At 44.1% G+C, this 12,716-nt stretch overlaps 1 protein-coding gene and 3 non-coding genes across 4 annotated transcripts; all 4 read left to right on the top strand.

Annotated features, from left to right (window-relative positions):
• The first annotated feature begins 4,735 nt into the window (after positions 1-4,735).
• Positions 4,736-11,849, top strand: EIF4A2 (eukaryotic translation initiation factor 4A2). The gene is made up of 11 exons (XM_065844342.2): positions 4,736-4,841; positions 5,976-6,021; positions 6,114-6,246; positions 6,509-6,648; positions 7,810-7,978; positions 8,152-8,261; positions 8,389-8,532; positions 8,946-9,083; positions 9,358-9,447; positions 9,687-9,766; positions 11,042-11,849. Exons 1-11 carry the CDS (start codon positions 4,813-4,815, stop codon positions 11,184-11,186), a joined length of 1,224 nt encoding a protein of 407 aa, XP_065700414.1. The 5' UTR covers positions 4,736-4,812; the 3' UTR covers positions 11,187-11,849.
• On the top strand, positions 6,360-6,429 carry LOC136105527 (small nucleolar RNA SNORD2). Its single transcript, XR_010651974.1, has one exon. It is a non-coding gene; the product is annotated as a small nucleolar RNA SNORD2 (small nucleolar RNA).
• On the top strand, positions 8,587-8,767 carry LOC136105525 (small nucleolar RNA SNORA81). The gene has a single exon (XR_010651972.1). It is a non-coding gene; the product is annotated as a small nucleolar RNA SNORA81 (small nucleolar RNA).
• LOC136105516 (small nucleolar RNA SNORA63) lies at positions 9,160-9,285 on the top strand. Its single transcript, XR_010651963.1, has one exon. It is a non-coding gene; the product is annotated as a small nucleolar RNA SNORA63 (small nucleolar RNA).
• Positions 11,850-12,716: the final 867 nt, after the last annotated feature.

Here is a 12,716-nt window from a genome sequence, read left to right as displayed (position 1 = left end):
TGAATATCATCAAGGAAAAAAAAAAAAAGTCTTACTGGGAGTGAGAGAACTCAGGCTAAGAAGCAAAACTGTGAAAAACTGACCCAGCGACCCTCCTTGGAACCTTGTGCTCAAAGCAATTAGGGAGCACAAGCCACAAACCACCATGTATACATTTCAGATGAGTGAGTCAGTTGGTCAGCACAGGGACCTACCCACCCTATATCTTCTGCACAAGCCTGAGTATCTTGAATAGACTGAGCATGTGGGACAATGAAATTAACTAAAGCAACTTAAATCCCACTGGCTTTCTATAGTGCTTGGCTCCTAAATCATGTAAGCATTTTTCAAAATGTTCCTTATTGGCCTAGTGCACAACTATTCAGTGAGACAAAACTTCGACTGGGAGAGAAAATTCTGTGTCTGGATGTACTTTCCATTGACTCAACAAGGACATCATTGAGATTTCACAACACAAGTTTGATTGCAGTGGCAAAGAGTAGAAATATCTGTCAAAGCATAACAAAGTTGTAAAATAACCTTTAAAAAGGATGACAAAGCAAGCCTAGCAGCCTAGTAAAGTCATCACAATGTGGATTTAAAATTGCACTGAGATACTAAAGAATAAAACCCAAGCTTTCTCAGTGCATTAAAATGACTGCATCTTACACATTCTTATTATTTAGTTTGTTTATATTGTAATTTCAGTGGTATGACAAAAAAAAAAAAAGAGTAAGTTAACATTAATGAAACCCTCTGAATGTATTTAAATAACAAACATGGGACTGCTGGAATTTGGACTTACTCTCTCCCCTGGAGATTTTCCAGAATCTTTCTTATCCACTCCTACCGCTGAGGAAGCACGCTTTTGTTTAGGCAGGATCCTTTGGGAATGATGAACTGAAAAACATTACTTCTTGCTAACAGCACCCTAACAAATCATCTTGATCCTTAATGCGACCTGCTGGGAATAAACTCCCAATTACTTTCTTTGTCTTACTAGTTGTGGCAACCAAATAATACATGGAATGTACTCTAGAATCAGACTTACACATGCAGGAGAGGAACTTGGGATCTTCCAGGCTTCCCATGAAGTACATGACAGGTTCATGGTAAATTCAAATCACGGTATGAGATTTCTGAAATTTCCTAACACAAACTGTGACATTGCCTTTGCCAGAATATTGACGAGCAGGAATTGCTCAGCTAGAGTTCGGTTTCAGGAGGTGTCAGCTCCTGCTGCTTTCTTTAGATACATCATTCTTTACTTCAATCTGCATGAATAATGACTGGAAACCCAGCTGCTAAACCAGCTAGTCCATCTGTTACCCCCTGTTCATAAATGTATAATTATACTCACTCTCACTAAAGAGCTCATGACTCACCAGGATTGTCTTTTGGGGAGACATCTACTGAAGTATATAGTGTTCACATATAAATGCGGCTGTGGATCCTATCTTTAGTAGCACCAACATATTATTTAGTACCTTTTTGGCACCTCTTCTGCCTGTTAATAACACGAACCTGGTCCTTGAGGAGCAAGTTTCCAGTTGAGACTGCTCCAGAAAGCTTTATCAGATGTAAAGTCAGGGGGCTGTAACAAATCCCAGTGTCAATCCAAGATTTTCTCAGTGACAAAATCTCACCTTTCGATATCTCTCACTATGATGCTTCATGTTCAGAACACAAGTAATACCAGGCTGAGCATGGCTACCACCCGACTAAAAATACACAAATTAGCTACGAGATCACAAACGAAATGGCTGTTTGCCCTGATATAGCCAAATGCTTCAAATGCTGTATTCAGGTACCGAGGTTTTAAAGAGTGTGAAATGTCAAAAATGTCTCCTCTAGTGCAGCTAAGGTGATTGCCAGGATGACAACCGTGGGTTTCTGTTATCTTGTTTCACTAAAAGAAAGGATTGATTCAGTGTTTCCAATTCTTAGCTTATCCCAAGTTAATGAAACAAAATTTCTTTCCTCTTTTCATTTGGTGAAACAAGCTGATGATTCTCACCAGAGGAAACACTGGATTCCTCTCCTCATGTCCCTTAAGGTAGAACATCCATTTGAATCCCTTTAACGTGGGTACTGATGATTTACTTCTTAAACCTTAATTTCATATTTTCAATCTCTGACACTCAAGACAAATAGAGAGCATGTGATGAGAGGCCACCCGACTGGGAACTATCTGATTCTACAGCACTGGATTAAAATAACAATGAACCAGAGCAAATAACATGGCCAACTAATCAGGTTTGTCAAACTCTGCCAAACCCTGCCACGACCGTGTGACACGAGATACCAACGTGCCCACAGACTTTTCCTTACATTGGAGCACCAAGTAAATCACAGAAAAACAAAATCCTCAGAGCCAGGGAAGTTTCAAGCTCCTCTATAAGGGCTGGTGAGTGGGAGCTTGTAGCAGCGCTTGGCTCCGTAAGTGCCCAGTGCCTGCGGAAACATGTGCTGGCAGTAGACAGTAAATAACAAAACCAATTGTAGAAATTGTCTCTTGATTAAAGATAATAGTAAAAACAAACAAGTAAACAGCACTTCCCTGAGTTTTACGGCATTTTTAGAACAAGATGAAGTTGAGTCAAGTGGAGTAAAACAAGATTTGCAGCAAGTTGGAGCAAAAGGAACAGTTTCTCATATAACTATCCATAAAGAAAGCCAGGAAAGCCTTGTTAAAAGCTACTTTTGTCCAAACCAAATTTTTAAAATGTTATTAATACACGGGTAATTTGAAATGCCACTAATTTCTTTGCAGGAAAAGAGAAACTCGACACCTGTTTCTGAGATGATTATTTTTTTTTTTCAAAAAGATGCTTAAAGTCTATGGAAAATGATGAGTTACCTTCCTGAAATGCCCACACATCAAGAAATCCAGGTTTGCAAATATACTAAGACCTAATTGCAATATTTTAATAATAATAATAATATCTACAGCTTTCTTAATAAATGCTCAAGATCCTTTAAAAATAGATATATATATATATATATATATATTTAGCAGTATCATCTCTTCAATTCAGACTCAAAGTAATTTTTAATAAGAAATCTGACTGTGCCAGCCCAAACCTGTCCTCATGCTCTTTCTTCAGTCCATCCTGTTTCTTTCATCACCAGAGGTTGATGCATCCATGCAAACTGCTGCCATTCATCTGGTTATTGTGGCGCTGTCTAAACTGCAAAGACATGCAGCATCCTCAGTATTTTCCACCCAGCATGGGTGGACAAAACTTGAGAGCATCAGGGTGGGCTGACTGGGGAGCTGCATTTATATAATTTAGCTGGGATATTGAAAAACATCGTGATATTTCTACATATTGCCCAAGCAGATGCTACCATAGGAAGAGCTGATATACATTTAGTCTCCCAAAGATCCCCTTTACAGGTATTCTAGACGGTTCTAGACAATTTACAATACTCTAGACAAGTAAAGGGTTGAATTTTCCAAGCACTGTCTCCATTTGTTCGTATATAATCACTATGGAAACAGGTTTGGGAAGTGACACACACAAACCTATTAAAGTTGGCACAAATTATTGCTTACAATTTATATTATTTGCCTACATAAGAAATATTGATTAACAGATTATTGTAAAACCTGAGGAGAGCATTGAAATGATCTTTATTTTTTTTCTGCAATAGTATGAAAGCACTGGGCATCATCTCTGATCATTTCACTGAAGTCGGTTTGCAGAGTCACATTTTCCTTACTGCTTTACTTTGGACTGCACTAACCTTTAAATCAAGCCTTGACAGATTTTTTTCGCAGACACCGCTACACTACAAACCGCAGCATATCGCAGCACCGCCTTTTCCTCAGCGCCCTGAGGACCATCCTGCCCCACTCCCACAAATCCTCTCCCAAAACGCCTTCACCCGCTTTAGAAACGATCCACCTCGGACGCCCCGTGACAGACCCGCACGGTTCAGCCCCGGCCGGCCCGGTCCCCGGGTTCCACACCAACCCCGCCGGGGCCGAGCGGGGCCGGGCGGCGGGAGCCCCACGCGGCGGTCCTGGCCCCTCAGGCGCCATCATCTCCCCCCCGCACCTCACGGCCCCTCAGGCCGTCGCTCCCCGTCCCCCTCGCTAACCAGCCCCTCCCCGCCCCACACCAGGTGAGGAGGGCTGATGCAGGGTGTGTTTTGCCTAGCGGGGGGAGGAGGAAGCCATTGCTGTGTGTGGGGCGGAGAGAGCGAGTCCCGCGGCCCTGGAACCGCCTTCCCCCGTCGCTTTCCTCTTGTCAGCCCCGGACTCCGGGGCTTTAAAAACAACCGACATGGCGGAGGAAACGCAGCCGTGACAGGGAGCCGCTCTACCCGCCCCAGCCGCTGCGCATGGTCTACTCGCTGCCCCTCTCGGCCCGGCCGCCTGCCCCCCGCTCCCCGCCGGGCCCGAACACCCACCCGCCCCCGCCATGCTTCCCCTCCCTCGTGCTGCAGCAGGGGCCGGGGCAGGAAACCCCGTACGCAGGAGCGAGCCGGGTGGGGGGGAGCGGGAGGAAGCGGCGAGTTGTTGTCACGCCGTCAATGGTGCAATATCCTTCCGCTCTCGAGGAAAAAAGTAGTTCTATGTTCCCCTGACCTCGTGGGCCCGAGTGGTTCAAGTACTCCCTCCAGAGCACCTCGAACAGTGGGATGAGGGGCGCCGCATGGGAAGAGGGCTCAATTCGGGGCGATTCACGTTTTTTTCGCTGTGTCGTGAGGTGTATATCCATGCGCAGAGCAGGGAGAAACGAGTCCGGCAGCGGGGCGGGTATATAAAGCAGGCGCGGCGGAGGATTTGCCTTTTCAGTTGAGGACAGACCCGGTGATCGGAACATGTCAGGCGGCTCCGCGGATTATAGCAGGTATGGTGCGGCGTGCCGAGGCTACGGGCCCTTTCCTCGTGAGGGGGCTCGATAGAGTGGGTGGGGGCGGCTGGGGAGAGGAAAGGGAGGTTGTGTGTGTGCGGGAGGTGCCTGCGCGCTCCAGACGGCGCTCTGAGGGCTCTGGCGCCGCGGTTAGACAACGCCTGGCGCCCCGGCCCCTCCCGCTTCTAGACGTTTCGGTCTCGTCTCTCCGCATAATCGCGGTTCAGTGGAGGCTTGGTTCTAGTTTTCGGCGTTCGATTTTGACTTGATGCTATTTCTTAATAAACCCTACCTCAGAAAAAGGGGTTTTTTTGACTTGATTGTACTCTCTGAGCTAAGGTGAAACAAAAACGTGTGAGCACCTTGCTAAGGATTTTTTTTTTTAATGATTCTTGGTCATCCGCACCCGAGTTACCCCCCGCCCGGCTTCCGCCGTTGGATCGCCCCGGGTTTGCGGGCCCGGCTGATGGCGAGACCATTTTTTCGGGGGGGAGGGGCGCGGCCCTCCAGGCGATCGCCCGGCGCCCTCCTCCGCGCAGGCTCCGCTTTGCGCAATCCCAGGGGCGGAGCTCTCGCGAGAGTTCCCGGCGGCGGGGCGGGGCGGGCTGAGGGGGACCCGCAGCGGAGCCGGGAGGCCGCTCCCCCTCGCAGCCCCCCCTGCCGCAGCGGAGGCCGCTCCGGGTGCGCAGCGGCCGCCATTGCCCCATCCCTCCCCGCAGCGGCGGGCCCGGCGTGCGGAGCCCCGCATGCAGGAAATGCGTTCTGCGAGGGGGGCGCTGTACGCCGGGACATGCGGTCCTCGTTTTGCTGGCTCGCTTTTCTCACAGGCGAGGCTGTTCACCTGTGATTCAGCTGGATTTGTATGGCGTTTCTTTTTTTTCCCTACAGTCTAAAATTACTTGCGGGCCTCACTTGAAAGCTTCAGTAATTTTTTGTTGTATCCCATTAAGAACTGAGGACTTGAGTTTGTGGCATCCAAGCTAGTGGGGAGAGGGTAGGAGTTTTTCTCCATGGGCAAAACACCAAAGCACCTGCTGGGAAGATATGTCCAGAGTTTTGGCAACTAAAGTGTCAGCTTGCTTCTGCATTTTAGCTGCCATTGTGCTAACAGCTTGCTCTGTTTTGTGACAGAGACCATGGCGGCCCAGAGGGAATGGACCCCGATGGTGTCATTGAGGTGAGCACACGGGCACTGACTTAAGCATTCAATCGCTGAATGAGGATAAGTGTTGTATTTAATATTTTCTATTTTTTTTTTCTTTATTGCAGAGCAATTGGAATGAGATTGTTGACAATTTTGATGATATGAACTTAAAAGAATCCCTTCTAAGGGGCATTTATGCTTATGGTTTTGAAAAGCCTTCAGCTATTCAGCAGAGAGCTATTATTCCGTGCATCAAAGGTACGTGGGTGATTCATTTGTTGGTGGTATCAACATCTGATAACTAAGTGTTTTAAAATGCCTGCACTGTTTTATTAGTGAACGGTGATACCTCTTTTTAATCCTTATTGAACAAGTGATATGATGGTACACCATCTTTCGGGACTGACCTGAAATGGAGAGAACTATTAATACTGATCACTTACTTCAAAGGGAATAAAATAAAACTAACAACATCAATTACTTGTGTGGGAGCAGTAAATGTGTATCCTACTTTTTTTAGGGTATGATGTGATTGCTCAAGCTCAGTCAGGTACTGGCAAGACAGCCACATTTGCTATTTCCATCCTGCAGCAGCTGGAGATTGATCTCAAGGAGACCCAAGCACTAGTATTGGCCCCTACCAGAGAACTGGCTCAACAGGTATTGACAAAAAAGCTGCTTGTGTGTTGCATAGGTTTCAGGTTTCACAGCTGAGACAATAAAAACGCTTCTTAAGGGGCTGTAGCTAATATCAATTCAGAACTGTTTTGGTGTTAAATAATGTGGGATATAAACTGGCTTCTGTCCAGCAAGGTCTCTGCCTGTTTGAAAAGTTAAATTGTTGCATGTGGAGAGTGTGCTGTAGCTGCTGCTGTGCTGTGTATGGTTCTAGGGAGCATCTTCAGCAGAAAAACAAAATACAAGATCTGTTTTTAAAAGCACAAGTGTTCTGAGTGGAAACCAAACATACTTTTTAAAGCTATTTGAACTTGTGTGCAGTTGTGCAACTTGAAAACAGCAGTGCACATGTGGTCACTGATTGTTTTTACTGATTGTTTTTCTATTTTTGTGATCTTTTCCTGACTGACGTATTTATTACATGTCTGCTTCACCTTCAAGGTTTTGTATTCTGTGTTACCAAGTGGGAATGTTTAACCAAACTTAAAGGGCACTTAATTTTTAGGATTAATTTATACCACTGATGTAGGGTCTTGAAATGTTGAACAGAACTCAAAATAGAGTAGAAAATAGGTTATATACAATTTCCTGCTTTCAGCAGTATATGTTGAGATGCAAGTTGCTATAGTGAAGATTTTTCTTGAAGGTAAAACTATACTAAATCAGACAGGAAAGAAGTCTAAAAAAAGCAGCTTAGCAGAACAAGATGCTCTCATCAAAATGCTTAGTGTCTTCTTTACTCTGAAGATGTTGGTGAGGTCAGACTTTATTCGAAGCCTGGCATATTGCAGTGCATTTGTACACTATTGTATGAACTTCCTGCAGTGCTTAACTTTCAGAAGCCTTAGGAGCTCAAAACTTCACTTCTGGAAGGCCCTGCTTTTTAACTTCATAGCAGATTTGTGGTAGTCAGTTCAGCTAGTTCATCTAGTAAGGATAAAAATGTAACTGAAGTGCCCCTCTGACTTAAACTTTATAGAAAATGACTTCAGTAAGAAGCACTTGGCCAAATCATTAGCACCTGTTACAGCTGCAGAATCCTTGCTTGTTTTGTTGGCTTCTAAAGTCCATAAGCACCAATGATAACAGGGCTTAATCTTCAGTGTACCACGAACTGCTACTAATCAGAGGGTTTTATTTTAGATTCAGAAGGTAATTCTGGCCCTTGGAGACTACATGGGAGCAACATGCCACGCTTGTATTGGTGGTACAAATGTTCGCAATGAAATGCAAAAACTTCAGGCTGAGGCTCCACACATTGTGGTCGGCACTCCAGGGCGTGTGTTTGATATGTTGAATAGACGCTACCTTTGTAAGTATAAGCTTAATTTTGTTCTTGATAATGAAATTCCAACATAAATATCACACCCTTAAGAGCTTAAGTAATGCATTTGCTGTAATTGCAGACTTGTATTGGAAAGTGACATTTACAGAAGTATTTAGTACATTTCTGAAACTTCAGGAGTTGTTTTTTTTTTTTAATAGCACCTAAATGGATCAAAATGTTTGTTCTGGATGAAGCTGATGAAATGTTGAGCCGTGGATTTAAGGATCAAATTTATGAGATCTTTCAAAAACTAAGCACAAACATCCAGGTAAAAACCTTTTACATGGTTAAATTGATGGATGTGGATTTGATTACAGTGTAGCTGAGAACTGCTGAATTCTCTAAATATTAAGCTGTTGTCCAGGCACATGCTGACAGTGGGTAATGTCTTCTAGGTTGTGTTGCTATCAGCTACCATGCCAATGGATGTGTTGGAGGTGACCAAAAAGTTCATGAGAGATCCCATACGTATTCTGGTGAAGAAGGAAGAACTGACTCTGGAGGGTATCAAGCAATTCTACATTAATGTTGAAAGAGAGGTTGGTATCAGTTGGACTTGGCTCTGGCTGGGCGAGTTCAGTTTACGTTCTCCTACCTTCTTGTTAAAGCACTGTACTAAAATTACAGAAACCAAGGCTGAGCTTTGGTTTCTGTAATAATGCTAGTAGAGTACATGCAGGAAGAAGAACAACTATGCACTGGATCGAAAATGACTGGGGTGGACCTCTTTCTTAATGTCCAGTGTCCTGTGTCTGAAGATTTGGTGCAACAGTTCAAGCAGAACCTTTGCTTGATCTCTTGTTCTAACTTTCCAGGTCATACTAAATACAGTTATGTACTAGAGCATGCTTAATTGGTTGTTGCTCATGAGTTTTGTTGCTTGTTTGGGATTTGTATTATGTACTAAATGGTTGGTGATGACAGATTTCCTGATCATCTTTGTTCTGTTCAGGAGTGGAAGCTGGATACTCTCTGCGACTTGTATGAGACACTGACCATTACACAGGCTGTTATTTTCCTGAATACAAGGAGAAAAGTAGACTGGCTTACAGAGAAGATGCATGCCAGGGACTTCACAGTCTCAGCTCTGGTAAGAACTGATGCTTCCACATAACTTCTGAAATGCCATATGCAAACCAAATAATAATGACCTAAATGTGGATGGAAAGCAGGAAAGTTATAATATAGCTGTGCAGTGCTGTATTATCGTTCCCCCTGCTTAAAGAAAAGTGCTTCCTCCTATCCCTACCTGCTCTGTTCCCAGGCAGGTGGGGACGCTAGGTTTCATACATTGCTTTGGTTTTGAAAGGATTTATCAGTCTGGAGTGCTGCAGCTGTAGTAATTAGAACTTTTAACCCTACAGCATGGTGACATGGACCAGAAGGAACGGGATGTTATCATGAGAGAGTTTAGATCAGGATCAAGCCGTGTCCTGATCACTACTGACTTGCTGGTGAGTATTATCTTACAGCAAACACATTTCTGTTTAAATCTGGTGCCAAAAGCTTCATATTTCAGTGAAGGTTCTTGTAGCCTGAGCTGTTTGGAGCTTCTTGGAAGAGTAAAGACTACGCTCCACTATGGACTACACAGTTGTAGTTCATCACTAACCATGTGGTCAACAAATACACAGGATAAATAGTTAAATCTGAAACCTTTGACTTGCATTAAAGAATCTGTATTGCTTTTCAGGCTCGTGGCATTGATGTGCAGCAAGTGTCATTGGTGATTAATTATGACCTGCCGACCAATCGTGAAAACTACATTCACAGGTGAGTTAGTTCTGTCCTCTAGGCAGTGAAGCTGTGCCAAGTGTCATGGCCCCTGTGGAAATGGGCATAGAACCTTGCCTGGTTTTCCATTTAGTCCTTACCAATAACAAGGAGAGTTATGCATCCATTAATATGGTAACTGCTAATAAGCTAACAGAAAATAAGCTACTTGAGTTCCTGCTTTAAAAAAGCCTTAGTTAGCCTTAACTTGCCCACCTATGCTTTTGAGGAGGAACAGAGGTTTTGGACAATAACACAAAGCAATGGGAAAACTTTTACGTGTGCTAAGTTCAGTGATGGCCAACCATTGGTTGCTGAGATCTGGGGGGAATTACCAGCTCCTAAACTGCCTTTTTGTCAGGTAGGTTGTGGAGTGCCTCTGTAAAAGCCATTACTGGCGTAGCAGCAGTGTGAACTCCATCAGTAGATCCCAACTGATGGTCGGTGCTGCTGAGTGCTGCTGTTAGACCTTCAGCATCCCAGCAAGCCAGATGTGTAGGACTGCCTTGCTTCTGGAGGTCCAGCTGTGGTCATGTTCTGTGTGCCCTGTATGCTCTTGGTGGCTCCTCTTCCACAGTGGGATTCTCCCTTTTGTGCTGTGATTAATCATGAAGTTTTGTGAGCCATTTTTGTGTGTTAACCTCTTGCTGACTACAAATGCTTTATTGTGCCATCTGTGGGAAGATAGAACTGATGATGGTGGGTGTAGCTAAACTATAATGTGATGCTTTAGTGACTGACTTGGACTTACACAAGAATGTTAAGCTTGGATTTCTGATTTTTAAAAAAACCAACACAAAAACACAACAAAAAACATCCAGTAAGTTTTCCTACTGGAAACAGATTAAAATTCTCAAGCTGAGTGTGCTGTTTCATATTACTGGATATGATTGGATTGATTTGGGAACAATCTGCTTTTGAATAGTGGCTTATTTTTTGTATGCCATGTGTTTGAAACTGGATGCGTGTGGTAGGGGTTGTTGGCAGAGCAGAGGGGAGGCTGAGCTGGGACTTAATATGACAGTACCAAGCACAAAATTTTTTGCAGCCAAAAGAGTAACAGCTGCTTTGCACAGGATGGATGCTGCTTTTGTACTCCTGGCACTGGTGGTTTTTCCTGCCTAGATGTGCCTTCAGTAGCAGCAAGCCCTGTAAATACAGCACAAACCAGCCAGTTGCAAATAAAGAGCAGCAGGTAGTGAATGGCTCTTGCCGAGGTTTGAAGTGGATCAGAGTAGTTAACTTGTGTGGAAATGTGCTTTTCTTTCTGTGCAGAATTGGCCGGGGTGGTCGTTTTGGCAGAAAAGGTGTGGCTATAAATTTTGTCACTGAAGAGGACAAGAGGATCCTGCGAGACATTGAGACTTTCTACAATACTACAGTGGAGGAGATGCCAATGAATGTGGCTGATCTCATTTAATCCCTGGGATGAGGTGTTGAATGCCGTGATCGCTGTTGCTGAATAGGCGATTCACAACGCGCATTGTGCTTCTTTCTTTGGGGATATATTGAATCTTGTCTCAATGCTCATAACGGATCAGAAATACAGATTTTTGATAAGCGAAGCGACTTTTTGTCGTGAGCTCTTGTGGGGAAAGCCACTGGCTTTATCCACTTTAGGGTTAGACTGTTGGGGTTGGGTGGAAAGTCATGGGGTCTGTAAATTTTTTCTTTATTAGAAATTTATTTCCTAGTTCCATAGAAGTGGTTGTATTAGATGTTCTTTATCATTTAATAATTTACTTATGGACTAAAAGATACAAGTGCTGTATAAAGTCAGCCAATTATGTTAAACTAGCCTACCTTCCTTTATTGTATGTACTTACACTTCAGACTGAATTGGAAAGGCCTTTCAAAATCTCTAAACTTTTATAAGCATTAAAATGCATTTTTGTTTCATATGTATTTATTCAATAAAGTATTTAATTAGTGGTAAGTGTGATCTGGACCCTGTTGCTAAGCCCCAGCAAGCAAGCAATCATACTATTGTCTTAGTTAGGGTTAAACCCAGTAAAATTTGCCATATTGCACATGTCTTAATGAAGTTTGAATGTTCAATAAAATACTTCTATATTCACTTAAATTGTGAATAGTTGCTCCTTGGCTGGAGGGGGAGGGGGATCGCAGCTCAGCTGTGTGACCTGGCAGGATGGAGCTCCAGTAACACAGAGCGGTGGCATCAGCTGCTCCCTGTCCAGACCTCCCAAGTTTTATCAGTTACTGGGCTTTATGTGATTTTCCAGCTTGGCCAGTAAGTGAAGGAGCCAGAGGCTGTGCCCATGTGACACAGCTCATGGGTGACTGACATGTGTCTATAATACTGAAATACCCTTTCATCAGAGTAGGAAGTGGCCCATTTAATAATTCAGTACTGACTTAATGAAAAAGCACAGGGCCAGGCCAAGTCCTTATAGCACTCTGGAAGGTGTGACAGTACAGGGAATTAAGTTTTCAAATGAACAGAATCTGGTAAGTGTTCAAAACATCTGTGGAAGGGTGGGCCCAACACTGCTGAACCACCACCACCAAGACCTGTGGTCTTTATACTGCTAACAGCTGTGAACACAGGAGCTGGATTCCTCCTGAAGCCTTGTGTTCAGTATGAGGGGGATTATTCTGTCATGTTCAAAGCTCATCTAGTCCAACCCCCTGCAATAAACAGGGACACCATCAACTAGATCAGGTTGCTCTGAGCCCCATAGAGCTTGGGACGTCTCCAGGGATGGGGCATCCACCACCTCTCTGGGCAATCTGGGCCAGTGTTTTCACCACCCTCAGTGTAAAAAATTCTTTCATGTTGAGCCTGAACCTTCCCTCTCTTAGTTTAAAACCATCACCCCTTGTCCTATTGCAACATGCCCTACTGAATTGTCTCAAAACCAAGCAACCTGGGCTGGAAGAAACAACTCCTTTATTTCAAAGCTTCCAGCTGATGGTACCTTAAGTGCAG

Source organism: Patagioenas fasciata, chromosome 9, assembly GCF_037038585.1.
Source record: "Patagioenas fasciata isolate bPatFas1 chromosome 9, bPatFas1.hap1, whole genome shotgun sequence".
NCBI lineage: Eukaryota > Metazoa > Chordata > Aves > Columbiformes > Columbidae > Patagioenas > Patagioenas fasciata.
Note: the sequence above shows the minus strand (reverse complement) of the source record. Positions and strands in the feature narration are given on the sequence as shown.

Excerpts from the sequence above, each read along its gene's own strand:
- EIF4A2 (XM_065844342.2), top strand. The coding sequence starts at position 4,813 with ATGTCAGGCGGCTCCGCGGATTATAGCAG. Across the intron at positions 6,022-6,113 it reads ACCCCGATGGTGTCATTGAG|AGCAATTGGAATGAGATTGT; the intron begins GTGAGCACACGG and ends TCTTTATTGCAG. Across the intron at positions 6,649-7,809 it reads CCAGAGAACTGGCTCAACAG|ATTCAGAAGGTAATTCTGGC; the intron begins GTATTGACAAAA and ends GTTTTATTTTAG.